Genomic DNA, 15,994 nt, shown 5'->3' with positions numbered 1-15,994 from the left:
CAAACCCGTTAGGAAGCAACAACCAAAGGGCGATGGACACACTGACTTATTACAAATTTCAAAAGCTGAGTGGTTAGAAATCATGGATATACTTTTTATATGACACAATTTTTAACTGGCTATGGATGATTTAGAGAGTACCTGTACCAGTATGGCCATGTTAACCGAGTGACGTATTCTTTTTGAGTGTGCCCAGAATTTAATGAAGAAAGAACTCTACTAGAACGGATAGCAGAGCACGTACCTAATAAGGTTCGATGTAAGCAGGTGTGGCTTGCCGTAAAAGACGTGACCGCGAAGGTTATAAATGAACTGAGAATGACAGAACGACTGCGCAAGAGCAAAACGAGATCAACAAACAGAGTGAGTAAAATGAGATTCAAGAGCCAATAGGCTAAGCTTACCTTGCGAAGAAATCCTTAACGGTAGTCCAGCAAGGTAAATACGACGCTTATGAAGTTTAAGGGTTTAGTACGTAGGCGTTAAGAAAAACAAAACAAAAGAAAAAACACGTTCTTATGGGCATAGTTATTTAAACAGCTGCACTACTGTCGTGTAGTCATGCAGGCTCTTAGTTGTCGCTCTCGCTTAACTAAAAATATTTCTAATTTTGCCGACGACTGCAGAGTGGAGTAGTGATGTCACTAATTTGTAAAATGCAAAATCATTCAAAGCTCCACCAGAACTGACGTTATTTTACAACTAGGAGCATAAAACAGCTCTGTTATATGTATCATTTATAATAGCAATTGATAATTTTGCATGAAAAATTTCATTTTAAACAAATTATTAAAATTACTTTGAAATGAAAGTTATTAGTATGGCAACAACGAAATTGTGTACATACAAATAGACAGCCGTGTGTATTGTGTTCATGCGGGCCATTGTTATGTCGCTCCCGACTTACAAACGTTCATATAACAGGCTTCACAACGCCATTTGCAGTTCACTGTCGTGCAGTTATGTCGTGTCACTCGCTATGTGTTCACCACATCAATCTTGAAGTTACCGTCACAAAAAATGATTGGTTATAAGGAAATATACCCGATAGAGAAATTCGTTATATGGAGATAATAAATTATACACTCAAAGTTAACTGAAAACACAGTGTTCTTATAATTGTTTCGCTATAAAGAAAACTTTGTTATATAGGAGTTCGTTATAGAGAGTTCTGATTGTATCTGATCGTACTCAAAATTTATTAAAAAAAAAACAAGCAAAATTCAAGTTCGACTGCGCTTAACCTTTCTTAGGTTGAAGTTTTCTTACAAGTTGAAATCCGAGTGACTATCGCTCCGTCCCGAACTTAACCCTTCATTACTTGTTTGCATAATAAAATATAATAGGGGTATTCGGACTGAACTTGTTAATCTGGTAGTTCGTTAGTTGATACTTCGTTAAAACACTTAACTGTGAATATACTTTTTGCTGTACATCGGTAGTGGTTGTAAATTTTGTTTCGAAAGAGCTGATTCAATTATATTAAATACTTACTTCTGAAAATTTTGTCAGAAACTAATTTGTAGTAGACAGCAAATGTATTTTTTTGCAATGAATTAAGTTAACTTTTTAGGCAACAACGCAAACAAAACAGCTCAGTGATGTTACCAAGTAACGAAAAAACTATCATGCTTGCCAGTCTGGTACTTCGTTACTCGGTAAAACGATAATCTGTTAATTTTACAAAAACAAAACCCACGTAAAAAACTACCGAGTAACGACTAACGAATTAACAAAGCTGGTCTGAATACCCCTAATGAATGATTAAAACTAACTGTATATTGCAGTGGTGTTTACTACTTACATGGTGCGTTTATACATATGTTATATACAAATGTCTTTTATGTGATATTACAAGATAAATTATTGAACTCGGAAAGCTTCCTTTTATTATTAATTAACATTCGCCGTTTATTATAAGGGACTTCAGAAATAGCTACATATATGTGTATATGTAAGTACATTTGAATGTATATTCAATGAGGATGAAAATAAAAGGCCTTCGTCTCAAAAAAAAAAAACTAAAACAATGTAAAAACACATTTAATTAAAACACAATTAGTTTTTAAAACGATTTAAAATCAATTTGATAAAACGGGATTACAATTCTAGATATTTACTTTTATTTTACAATACAATTAATAATATCGCTAGAGACTGTTTTGCACACATGGTCTCTCATGTATGCAAGTTGCAGTTATCCACATATGCGCGATTGTAAGTAATTGTTTGATATTTTAACGTCCAAGGGTGGAGAGAATTTCACTGTACTTGAGCTTCGTTCGAGTTCTCGTTTAGTCATGTACAGCTATACATTTAGATTTACAATTGTATTAATTTGGTTTCCCAAATAACGCCACAAATTATTAACTTAACTCAGAATTATTATTTTACTTCAGAAATCGTGATATTGAGACTGAGAAATGTTTTCTGTTCGAGGTTTTTGTTATTTTTTCGAGGATTTTTGCATATTTTGAAAGTGGGGTGGTATTGTTATATCCGTGATCCCTGATGTACAGTTACGTAATGTTACAAAAGTGTTTAGCGCGCGTGATTTTTACAGAAGGGACGGCCGCCCTTATTGTAAAAGCTCTGGCCTTCCAAATTTTGTTTACAATACTAAAAAAGATAAGTAATATTAATGACTTTTAACATAACACTTAAATTTTATGACTTACAGTACAATTGAAGCATTGACTGTGATAATTGTGGTTCAACGCTTCGACCCATCTGTCACCTGCTTCAACTGGGAATCCGCAAGCGAAGCATTTGGTTGTAAAAAGTTCATTCCAATCCGCTTCACAGTATGCATTGCCATCTTCTAAGAAGAAAGGGGTGTTGCCAAAAAGTTTACCACAGTGACCACATGTGAAGCATTCTGGATGGAATTGCTTGCCGATGGCATTCAAGCAATCACCCTAATCGATAAAAATGTTAATTCCACTTCATTCAAATAATAATAACGAACTTACCTTTATTTTGCTTCCACACTTGCTACATGTAGGAGCTAAGTACTTCTCAAAACAGTATTCACAATAAAGATCGCCTTTCTCCTCAACGAATCCAATGTCCTGCAATGGACGACGACAGTTGGCATTTACACAAATGAAGTGTTCCGGACACCAGATACGTCCCAATGCCGTAATGAAAGGTCCTCTGAATTAAAAATAATTACAAAAGCTTTTAAAATATTTTGAACAAATGTATATCGTATAATTGTAATCTCCCTTAGCAAGATGTCATATAACATACGTATGCATAAATTGAATTCATATTAACACATAGAAAAGAAATTCCACATTTTATTAATCATATAAAAACGTTTACTCACTTAGTTATTTCTAAATTACACTGGCAGCAGATCGGACGCTTTCCATCTTTTAGTAACTGACTTACAACTTCTTCATTTTCCGGCGGCATAATTGCGTTTGGCAGACCTTCATTATTACGTGACTTTGGACCAAGAGCTCGAACGTGTATACTAAACGCTGGTCCTTCTCGTGCACTATCACTTACATTGAGATCAGTTGGTTCGATATATGACCGTCGGTCAAGCTCATGAGTGGAAATTTCGCCTTCTCTTTGACTTGAACATTGTTTTAGTGGACCGCTAGTTTTTTCACGATATATCACATCTTTTGGTTTACTTGCAGATGCAATATCGTTTGATTGACAACTTGTAACATCACGCTCCTGAGCTGATTTAATGGAGTTGTCGGTTTCGGTCGCATGTGTATGACGTGGAACGTTAACAGTCTGGGGAGTTGAGGTATAATTCTGTGTGTTGTTATCACAAATATCAAGTAATTTTCCCATAGGATGGCTAGTAGGCAGCTTTGCGGCAAATGTAGTGTTAAGCTCCTTATGAGAAAACATTTCTGGATTCGCCTTTTGACAAGTAATCTCATTTTCAATGTGTGCATTTTGTTCAGGGAACTGCTGAACAGTAACCACCGGTTTCAAAGCCACTGGAAGGGTTGGATCAACGTTTTTGAAGTCCTCTAAATCGAAGCGCTTTCGAATTACCATTGGACTTCTTGATTGATTGGAGCTACAATTGCTTCGCAAACTAGATGTACTACCACCATGGGATGACGTCGGCATCGTACCGCGGTTATTTGCCAATCGGGCTTCTAACATATTTGAAATAATTTTTCCCGCTTCTGTCATAAAATTTTCCATTTTATCTCCTACATTCATTAAACCAATGGATTCTGTCAACATAGCAGTAGCGTTACCATCGGCTTGCAAGTCAGTATCCGACTGATGAGCGTCCGAAATATTCCGATTCATTTTCGAATTTACTTTGTGTGGAAGTGTAGCGTTAGCATTAGTGGGTTTAGTGCAAAGCTCTGCAAAATGAAAAAAATAGAAACACAACGGTATCGAGCCAAGGGTTATAATGGGTTAAACGGCACATATAATTAAAGAAAAGTGAATGCATTCAAAAATGGTTAATTTAAAATACATACATGTGTAAATATATTAAATTTTTCTGTATACCTAGGGCTGGATATGCTCGATCAATAAAATGAGTTAAAGAAGGGTAACCAAATATTTAACGGCATAGTAGAAATCAAATTCTGTTTAATAAACAAAACTTAAAAACTCAGAAAATATATTATCATGCTTAACGTACATCTTATCACTATTTGTGCAAAATTTTCATTTAAGTATATTTAAACAACAACAATTCATCCATAGCATAAAACAAAAAAACACCAAATTATCAATTCAGTATGCAGCATTCACCTGATTTGGATATTGCAGCTACTGCACAAGGGTACACGAACACCAGGACCAACTGCTTTGTTAAAGATTCCACGACCGCGCTTAGGAGCAGAAGTAGCACCAAATGCTCCTTTGCCTCCAACACCTGTTAAGCCATCGAGACCAGCGTTAGACTTGTTTTTATCAACAGTATTAGGTGGCGGAAATGATGTAGTTGCGGTTGCAGTAGCCGCGGCGGCTGTAGCGGTATGTGGCGCTTGCGATGCCCCTAAGTCAATGGCATTAGCCGCATTAGCGGTAGCGATAGCAGTAGCTTGCGCATTAGTCTTTATATCCGTTAAACCTGTGGAAGCGTTCGTCCGATATGTTAAGTTATTATTTTGATTATAATTAACTACGTCAGTTGCAGAAGATTGCGCTTGCAACTGTTGCTGTCTGCAGCAAGTGTGGCCCGGACGACAGAATGTACCCGTTACGGGGCAAACGGCACTGGCGCCGGTGGTCCTGGCACTTGCCGCTCCAGCTATATTGTTATTAGTAATAGAAGCTTTTGTTAGACTGCCAACATTAGTGGCATTAGCTTGCGATGATAATGATGATGTTTTGCTTGTGGAAGAAGTGAAGTTGCTGCTTGAATATGTGCTTAATGATTGCTGTTGTTGCGAAACCACAGATGATCCATATGCACTTGACAACTGTTGCTGTTGTTCATTAAATCCTGGTGGCGGACCAACCATTTTGTTATAAGGGGTCGCAGAAAATAAATAGTTTGGACGTTGAGGTTCATCGTGAGGAGGTAACACCGGTTTAGTCGGAAATTTCGATGAAGGTTCGGGCGACTTTATTTGAGGAAATGATGTCTCAGTTAGTGTGGCTGCTCGTGCACTAATGGCCTGAGATTGACTAGTCAGATTGGTAATTTCCTGCTCTAAACCAGATAGGCGGCGTGCCTGATTAGCGACATATCCCGTTTTCCCGTACGATTGGCGACGTTCACTTGCAGGGCTCGATTTGATAGTTTTTGAATCAGTGCGAATCTCTACAGAACGGGCGCTTTGAGTGTGTTCATATTCCTCAGTTACTCGTCGTCTACTCTCAATCTGAGAATCTCCAAGTTGAATTTTCGTTTGGCTATCTAATTTTGATTGATTTTGATGAACTTTTTGGACTTCTTTTTCTGTGCTTTGTACCTTGTAGTCACCAATTTCACAGGTTTTAATTGTATCGGGTTTATTAATGCAGCTTTGACTTCCTGTACTGATTGCTTGTTCGTAGTGTGATAATATTTGTGTTTGTTGTTGCTGCTGCTGCAGCTGCTGTTGAGCACCTAAATAACTTTGTCCAGTAGTAATTGAGCCGGCTTGAAGAACACGCGGAGACAAGGAAGATAACTTATTATCTATGGATTTTGGTGAACGTATAGCAGCTAATGGGTTTGGTGGTGGACCCGGAGCAGGAGATCGTGCACGATCTGGAAATGGTGAAGCTGACCGACGATCGTAATTACGAGCATGGGTCGCAGGGCACTCGTCAAAGCACAGCGCTTCCGGTGTTTGATAATAGGGAATTACTGGGACTGGTTTTGAGCTAATTGAAGGCGTATAAGGGCGACTTAGTGTTTGTGACTCGTCAGTTTGCAAATGTTCATCTAAGGATTGAAAAGCCATTGTTACTTGGGGAGCTATTTTTTCTTCAATTATGATAGGTACGATAGGTTTTTTGTTTTGCATTAACAATTTTGATTGCTCTTGAGAAGACGATTTGCTACTTGTACTTTTAATCGAACCACGATTTGCAGATGATATTTTTTCATGTTGCTGTTGATATTGTTGAGAAACTGTTGTACAGCTTTGGGCTACTGGTTTATGTACTGGGTTACTTGATGAACTAGTGACTGGCGCATCTACAAAAGCAAGTGGAATATTTTCACGAAGCTCTGGTGGTTCTGGAGTACGAGCAGGACTTTGAGTAGGTAATACTGTCCAATTTCGTTGATATTTAGGTATCGTATCAGCCTTGTGCAAACCGGAAGAGGCGGATTTTCCATGAAGGTGACTTAGCGGTGATGGTGGAGGAAATAGTACTTCAGAATGTTCAAGCTCTTCAGTTGTTTCTTCAATGACTTCGTGCAAGTCGACCTTGACATCAGACTTAACGGAACGAGTATTGTTTTGATATGATGACCTTGAGGCATGCGTTGAATTGGAGTCATACGTGCTAGTAGAAGTGGTGTTTGACATTGCTTGGACTGCGGAAGAGGATTCAGAGGAAGAATTTCGTTTGGTATAGGAATTTAATGAGGACATTTGACATGTATTAGTCTCTGATATTTTTTGATTTTTGATTGGTTCAATATGTTGTTGCTGAAGTTCTTCTTCTTTTTTGTGATAATAATCAATGCGCTTTTTATTACGTTCTTTAGCTTTATAGTATCCTTCGTAATCAGGATCAAAAACATCTTTTGTATAGGACGCAATGGATTGGCGTGGAGTATTGGAAATTAAAGGCTCTTGGGTTGGTTGGAATGCTTGCATTGCCGCAAATGCGGATGATTTACGATGTTGGGAAAAATCTCGCCTTTGCGTCGTATAGTATTCGATGGACTCACTATCGAGAGCTTTGATACCTAATTCTTCTTCACGATTAAGAACTTGAAATTCTTGTTTCTTTTTCTTCTTTTCGATTTCTTGTTCCTCAAACACATTTGTAGCGTTTTCCGGATTTAATGGTGTATAAGCACGTTCGGGTGCCGTGCACAATGCATCTGACAAGGTCAAATGCTCTTTGGGTGTGGGAAGATCAAGCAAATGAATAGGCACATCCCTTTCAAAATGACCTTCAAAGGGACGTTCTGGTGCTGTAGTAAGTGCACTTAAAAATGGCGATTTGGGACGGTAATCTTCTCGCATATACGGTTTCATATCAATAGGCGGTGGCATATAAGGTTTAGTTTCTTCGGGAAGAGGAATTATTTGTGAAGGAGGAGGCTCAAAGCGTACCTCCCACTCTGGTGCTGTTGTTATAGCATTCGCCAGCCACGAACCTTTGGGTGGAGTTTCTTCAATAAGTAAGGTTTTTTCAGCACACACCTTCTCCTTTGCATCTTGAGTTTTTACAGTTTCTTGAGGTGTTTGATCTTGCTGCAATGGTTCGAATGAATCGACATCGCAAGGTTTTGGGCATGGGCACTCTACTAAGTGAAAAGGCACATCTGGAGCTGTAGTCAATACCCTAACCATGGGGTTGATCCATTCCTTAGGCACAGGGTTAGGTATTTTAGACGGTGGTATTTGTCGTACAGGAGCTATTTCAATTTTAATTTCGGAAGTAGGTTGGAAAATACGCTGACTTTCCTGAACTTCAGCATGTTCGATTTTAACAAAAGTTTCACTTCCCTCTACTGAATCAGATGGAACTGTAGAATTGGAAGATACTGTGCCGCTTTTAGCTAGGGTTTGCGATTTATATTCTTCGTCACTGTATGATGGAATTTCTTTTGTCTCAGGTTCGTCTATAAAGACGACATGTCTATTTCCTTGGATATTCGGCGGAGGAACTGGACTAGGTGTTACCTCCCTGACCATATCGATTAATTTGTTTGTATTTAATGGTGCAACTAAAGACTCAACGCATTCTTGAGCACTTCGACGTCCACATATATATTCGGATGAACTTATACAGGAGGAATCTTGTGGATGTTGTTGCATAGTAGCAACCTCCATATCCATATGATAATCTAACTCTGATCCGGATTGCTGCTCATAAATTTGTTGCATTTGATAGGCTTGCACCTGTGCGGCGTACATACGTTGATATTCTTCTGACGTTGTCGTCGTTGTTGTTGATGTCGATGTAAAACTTTCCGAGCTAGACTCAATTTCAGGCGGTTGCAAATCTATAGTTAAATGTGGTGCCGACTTGCTCTGTCGATTCGACCGAAGGTATTGCTTTATATTTTGTTCGTGTTCATTATCTTTTATTTCATCTGCATTTAAATATGGCTTTTTAACCACTTCATCTTCCTTTTGCGAATGTGAAACGTTTGCTGCTTTGGCGAAAACATGTTGTGTTTCTGGTGGAGGAATATAAAGTGGTGCCGCCGTCGGTACAATGGGACTATCCTCCTTTGGTGGAGGCCAAGAGAAGTTACTGCGATTTTGTCTGTTAACTTCGGACAGTTCATGATCTTCTTCAAAGTAATCAGCTCCGGCTGGTGCTGCGGTAGAATTAAACCCTTCCGCATATTGCGGTTGCAAGCTAGCATCAGAATCTGTATGTCAAGGTATTTTAGGGATGGATAGTTTGTGGGTTTTGCATTTCATTCAAATAACATTTTTCCGATTGTGAAGATTTTATTTGAAATATTTGAATTTGGCACGATTTCACCACAAAGTTATGTAAATATACAGGCATTAGGCGTAAGACACCAGTGTTGATTTTTTTATATTCATTTTTCAATGATGATTAGCGCATTTTTGACGAAGGATGAGGAATGAGGGTGAATGGCGAGTAAATGTTGCAAACAGCGGTTAATTTGTAATATATCAACGTGTGTGTGAACATAAAATTACAAGTACGAGATCGAAAAAGAAATAAAATACATTTAATTGTTAGAATTGCTCGGAAGCGTAAAAGGCTTGGCTAAGAGTATAAACTGACTACAATTGGGCAAAAGAATTAAAGGTTAAGGTAATGAATGGCGCTTTGAAAATATAACATTACTTTGTGTCTGCGACTTATGTACATATTAACATTTATTTGTGTATGCATGTGCATATGTAGGAGCAAAACTTTAGTATAATAAAAGAAATGCTATGTTATATGTTAATGTCTTTAGCCATTCGTAAAGACCTGAGCGAACATACGTGCGATTTGACCTTATAAATATTAGAACTGGATACTAAAGAAACCCATCTTACGATACACAATTTTTTTCGATATTGTTTTAAGTTACAATTACATAAGAACGTCCATACGACATTAATATACTACATCAATTGGTTGAATTGCTGGAGCGGCGGTTTAAGGTATATCGGCTTTTATTAGTTCCCTTCTCACGAACAGGTTCAATAGAATAATTTCGGAGTTTCTAATTAAAAGAGCTTTGCCTGAGTGTTCTAGTTTCAGTATGTGCTCATTTAGTATAATATAAATGCTGATTTATTATTTTATACACAAACATCTGTACGCATGTATATCTATTAAGTAATTAAGATACTTACGAGTGTAATATGGAAAGGCGCAGCGAACTAATAGAAGTTAGTTGGCATATTTTACTATCTTATACTATATACATATGTATATTAATAACACTGATGTGTTATGTGATGAAAACAATTTGGATTTTAGGTAGAATAAAATTAAATCGTACATGAAGAAAACTTCAATCTGACTATTTATTGAAAATTTTTCGATACATTGACATTTACGGTAAGGTTAGTAGGGTCAGCATGTAAAATTTAAATATTTAAACATCAAAATATTTGCGTTTTCAAATGGCAGAAAAATTCCAGTCTGAAATTTTCGACTGTGAGAAGATTCAAACTAAATTGTATTTGAGAAAACTTAAGTTTGAATATTTTTACGAAGTTTTTTGAAAAAACGAAAGTTTTCATAAACAATAGTAAATTGGTCTGCATTATTGAAACAGTGGAGATATTGAAAACTTCACATCATTATCTCGAAATATTAAGATATAATTATGTATACATGCAGGTTAATATTTTAAAATTCACCACTTAACACTGGATACATGGTTTTCCGGTAGTTGTCTTCTCAACATATTTGTAAGTTTTGATAGAAGGGAGGGGATTGAACTTTGATTGAGTTTAATAATGGACGTAACCTAAAAGGGAGAATTAGAAATACAAAAAATTTTAATTAAAGGAAAAAAGTATGCGAAGGATATATTAAAATATTTTTATGAGATTTAGTTAATTAACTGCGTCTTTTCAATTTTCAATATTCAGAAATTAAAATGAAAGGAAAAAAATTTGGATAGCCTTGTTTAAGCCATAACATTTTGGAATAGATATACAAGTTATACAGATGTTATGCGTACATAAAAATTAATAAATTTGTCAAAAATTCTTGGTTTTTTTTTAATATTATGAATATTTACGTGTGTAGTTTATATTTTGTACTTTCGAAACAGTTTTAGAACCACAGTCTGTCTCTACGAAATCAGTCAGTACTTCTAGTTCCTTTATACCTAATATAATGATTTTTGATTTTATATAACGCTAAAATTACATATTCGCCTCCAAAAACTATTAATAACGCTTCATACCTTCCGAAAAGTATTTTCTGTTCAGCGGCTCCTGAATATACATCTATTTTAGCAAAGTATATATTCGTTTATTTCCATTTTTCTTTAAAATAATTCAATATTCGAATTATAATAAAATACTTTCCTCAAATTTTCTGTCTATGCACCGCTCTTACTAGAAATTTAAATTTTTTTTTAATTTATGAACAAAATTTAGGAAAAAGGTCTAAAATGGTATTGAAGTCGCAAATATAAGGCGCAGCCATATCGAACCCCAATTATGTTCTAGATACCTTAAGCCAGCTACTGATTTATTAAGCGCTCCAAAGGAATAGTTCAATTTAGATATCGATTTGAAATGGGTCATGAATAGTTGAATATATGTATTATATTTGAGTTAGCAAGTCTATATTTAATTACTAAGATTAACAACAGATTGGCATTAACGACTTAGGGATATGAAAGCTCAAAGCGCCGAAGCGTGATGCTTTCGAACTTTTTATTGTTACCTTACAATCAGTTTTTACCTTGATTGTAGTAGTTGTTGTATTGCGTATTATATGCGGGCATAGTAGCATATTTATTGGATCCATAGTTTGTTGCCAATGGTTTTTTAAATTGTATCGAGTAATTTTTCGTGTAATTGTTGTATGTGTTTACTCGACGTCCTAATTATACATATATATATATATATATTTAAGTATATTTGCAATCGTATATGTGAAGGCACATGCCGTTGATGGCGGTGGTGGTTCCAAATAGGGGAAAATTTTAATTATTAACTATGAACACATCGATGACCAGAAAGAAATATGTACAAGTATATGGTATTTCAGAATTTTTTTTCGATTTTGTAAAGTAACTTCAGTTATGAAATTAACAGGGATGTTAGTAATGCGGGATTTCCAGATTAAAAATTGTCTTTTTGAAAAAACGTGTTAGTCGGCTTTCAGATTTTAATTGAGGAAACAAAATTTTGAATTAAATTCTTTTGGTTAATAGGTGAGTTTTTGTTAAATTTGCTGCGCAGTGTCAAATAATAATTTTAGCCATTTATTTGAATTATTCAGTTATAAATCTTGAAAATTTTGGAAATTATAACGCTTATAATTACTTTGCATAAAAAAAATCGCAAGTAAAGTATCCGAAGTATTGCTCTAAATAGCTGAACCGTGCAAATGGTTCTGTATCAACAAGTAATACATTTTTCTGTGCGGTTTGAAATTATAAGATATTGCAGGATCATTACATCTTTTAACAATTTTTCTATTTTTGCATCTAACAAATATTATAATGAAACATTTAAAATTTAGTTTGTCTGATATTAAGCACTCTATAATTCCAATCGAAGAAAAGTTGTTTGCAATACTTTTTAATCTTGGTGGCTCTATTCATGCTAGATCCATTCCATATCACTTGAACGATAATCGTCCTCGTCGTCGTAATATTGATAATATTTAGTACCCTTACCTTGTTGGCCGATATTTGTGCGCGGCAATGTAGCGTACGGATTGACAGCCGGCCTTTGCGGCGGATACGCAACCGGAGACTTCGGGGCAACGGCTGGAGCAGCTCCAAACGGCCTAGCATAGCCCTGATTAATCTATAAAAAAAAAAATAATTAAGTTAGCAATCTTGTGAGAAGTTAGCTAAAAGATAAGTCCATGTTTAAATATTTGTTTAAGTATTTGGGCAAAGATAGACTCATATTAACAAATAATAAGATTATTAAAAAGCAACAACGAAACAAGCTCTAAACCAAGCCCATAGCAAATGCCTGCAAATGCTCTGAGCGCGTGATGAACAAAAAGGCTTACCTTATAGTTGATGTTTACACCCTTACCAGGTGGCACAACACTGCGAATTACACTGCCCGTTAAGGTGACATATTCACCAAATGGCTGATCATTCGACGCAGTGTCCAGTGCCGAAGATGGGTTTGCCAGCATTCCTGAAGAGAAATTTGTACTTTTGCCGTGAATACTTTGAGTCGCACCTTCCAATTGCTCACTTTCTTTATTATTGTTGCTTGAATTAATGTTGTTGGTAGTGTTCAACAGAGTCGAGTTGGCGATTGTTGAACTAATAGCAGTACTTGCTTGAGTGGTAGATAAAGAATCCGGTGTAGCTGGCGGAGGTGGGTCTAAAGTTGCTGTTGGTTTTGCAACCTGCTGACAGGAATTAAATTTCAATTGGTTAGCGAACGTCGGCGATAATGCAACAACGGCCGAATGTTGTGTGGGTCGTGTTTTTGTTGAATCAATTGTAGTAGAACCACAAGTTTGAAGTGAATGTGTTGCAGCTTGTACTGGTGTCTGTGTCGTTTTTTTGCTGGGACTGTGGTATGAATTGATAAGATTGTTTGTTTTATAACTATTGGGATTGTCATTTGGGGTTAGGTCATCATTCAATATATTGGTATTCGAGAGAGTGTTGTTGTTGTTCTGTTTGGTTAGGGTAAGCAACTTGTTGGAATACTCTTTCAAAAACTTGTTATAATCTCCACCTGATAACGAATGTTTGCCATCGCTGCTGTGCCCAACTGAGCTGTCATGACTAATACCCCCTAAGCCATCCCCACCAACTCCGCTGTCAAACTGATTTTGAGAGTTCATGTCATATTCGTTTTGCTGTCGCAGTTGACTACATGGAGGAAGTGGTGGAGGAGGTGGTGGTAAGGCTGCTATCAGTGTGACCGCATTATTATTGGTCTTGATGCCACACGTTGAAGAAGGCGATGAGGAAGCTTGATGCGAGTTCAATGATGAAGTCGAAACGTATCCACTGGACATTTCATCTACAGTTCCTGCCATCGTAACCTCAATTTGTGACATATGACCTGGAGATGAGGCGGACAAACTATTTGACGTAGATGAAAGCGACGAGAGCCTGTTCAGCTCTTGTGATATTTCAGATCCATTATCCACCCCTAACTGCTGTAATGATGTAGGTGAGGGAGGTGGCGGTAATGGCAAGTCAATATTATTCCTTTGTATACCGTCTTGTGATGGCGCCGTCTGTGTGGGTTGTTTATTTACCAATAGCGACGTGGAAGCAATGTTAGTTTATTAGTATGCATACGGCAAACAACAAGATAAAAAAAGCAAAATGCGTATAAACAAATTAAAACACAAATTCGAATTACTTAATTGTTTTTTAGGTTATGATATGTGAATTTAATTTATATAGTTTTTCTTTAAATTTCTGAAAAAATGTATCTCTTTTAAAGTGATGTTCATTGATGGAACTTTAATATTGATCCTCTATCAAAATTTTGTATTCTAGTTAAGGCATTTTCTTTCAGCAGGATATTAGTGCGTCAGAAAATTAATAATTTCATAAGATACCACATAATCGTTTATTCCCAAATAAATATTTGCGAAAATAATGATATTCCAACAATAATTCCCCAGCTTAAAACAGAATATATATCCTCAGTAATTTAATTCCGCTTATCGAAATTTTAATCAATATAAAAAGGTCACTGGTAAAAATGGAGAAGAACCGAACATTGTACATATTGCCTACATACGAGGGCTGTCCGATAAATAACCGACCTCAACGTGAAGCTAGCGGCACATCTGAAAAAAAAAGTTTCTACTTCAAATTGTGCATATTATAATAGCTACTCGCCAAAATTTCAGAAATTTATCTTGCGCAATTATCTGTTGACAGTCGTTTTGCGAGTCTATTTCGGTGATTTCCCCAAAATGGAAAAAATTGAATATCGAGCTGTAATTAAATTTTTATTTTTGAAAGGCAATACGCCTTCCCAAATCAAAGATGAGTTGGACTCTGTGTATGGTGACTCTGCACCATCGTTTACCACCGTAAAATTTTGGGCAGCTGAATTTAAACGTGGTCGCAGGAGCTTGGAAGATGATGAACGTCCTGGGCGTCCAAAAACTGTAACCACTAACGATAACATCGCTAAAGTTCATCAATTGGTACTAGACGACCGCCGGATTAAAGTTAGGGAAATAGCTGAGATTATGAAGATGTCAAAAGAAACTGTTTGTCACATATTAAACCAAGATTTGGGCATGAGAAAGCTGTCCGCGCGTTGGGTGCCGCGTTTGCTTACGCTAGACCACAAACGTGCGCGCATGAACATTTCCAGCGCTCTGTTGGCTCAGTTTAGAGGCAATAAAACCCGTTTTTGGCGCCGATTGATAACTGTAGACGAAACTTGGATTCATCATTATACGCCCGAAACAAAAAACCAATCTAAACAGTGGATTGAAAAGGGGGAACCAGCCCCAAAAAAGCCTAAAGCTGTGTATTCGGCTGGGAAAGTGATGGCGAGTGTTTTTTGGGACAGCCATGGAATTATTTTTATCGACTATCTTGAAAAAGGAAAAACTATAACAGGAGCATACTACTCATAATTATTGGACAAGCTAAAGGAAGAAATTTCTAAAAATCGGCCACATTTACAAAAAAAGAAAGTCTTGTTCCACCAAGACAACGCACCATCTCACACCTCAACAGTCGCCATGGCGAAAATTCACGAATTGCGGTTCGAACTGCGTGACCATCCACCTTATTCACCGGATCTAGCACCAATCGACTCTTTTTTGTTTCCTCAACTTAAAACTGCGCTCGGCGGCCAGAGATTTTCATCAAATGAGGAGGCAATCTCTTTCGTGAACTCGTATTTTGCAGACAAAGACGCCAAGTACTATTTGGAAGGGTTGCAGGGATGGGAGCATCGCTGGGAGGAGTGTGTGGAGTTACAAGGAGACTATGTAGAAAAAAAAAAAAAAATTTTGAAAAAGTAGCGTGCATTATGGTTAGGTCGGTTATTTATTGGACAGCCCTCGTATGTACATATTGTCAATACTTAAAAACGCAAAAAATTTAGGAAAGAATTTTCTGAATTTCAATTATATATCTCATACATTGATCGATACTTTCGATGAAAAATCAACTATAGGTATTGAGGTCCACTAATCGGTACTTAGAGCTTGAATAGGTTTAGCTGGATTTGAGCAA

At 36.8% G+C, this 15,994-nt stretch overlaps 1 protein-coding gene across 16 annotated transcripts in view; it reads right to left on the bottom strand.

Moving 5' to 3' along the window:
- Positions 1–1,881: 1,881 nt before the first annotated feature.
- The window catches only part of LOC105233077 (PDZ and LIM domain protein Zasp), a 56,257-nt gene continuing 42,144 nt past the window's right edge, over positions 1,882–15,994 (bottom strand). For 5 of the 16 annotated variants that reach the window (XM_049452842.1, XM_049452840.1, XM_049452844.1 and 2 more), the window contains 6 exons: positions 12,817–14,016; positions 12,470–12,602; positions 4,753–9,001; positions 2,973–3,156; positions 2,679–2,918; positions 1,882–2,619 (listed from right to left, as the gene is read on the bottom strand). In XM_049452842.1, the coding sequence (XP_049308799.1) occupies positions 2,542–2,619; positions 2,679–2,918; positions 2,973–3,156; positions 4,753–9,001; positions 12,470–12,602; positions 12,817–14,016 (6,084 nt within the window). In that variant the 3' untranslated portion in view covers positions 1,882–2,541. Of the gene's footprint in view, positions 2,620–2,678; positions 2,919–2,972; positions 3,157–3,331; positions 4,353–4,752; positions 9,002–10,105; positions 10,577–11,526; positions 11,668–12,469; positions 12,603–12,816; positions 14,017–15,994 lie in introns of those variants that run through there. The other 11 variants (XM_049452846.1, XM_049452848.1, XM_049452845.1 and 8 more) reach the window with 11 other exon arrangements.

Source organism: Bactrocera dorsalis, chromosome 3, assembly GCF_023373825.1.
Source record: "Bactrocera dorsalis isolate Fly_Bdor chromosome 3, ASM2337382v1, whole genome shotgun sequence".
Lineage (NCBI taxonomy): Eukaryota > Metazoa > Arthropoda > Insecta > Diptera > Tephritidae > Bactrocera > Bactrocera dorsalis.
The sequence above is the reverse complement of the archived record's forward strand: the minus strand, read 5'-3'. Positions and strand labels throughout refer to the sequence as shown.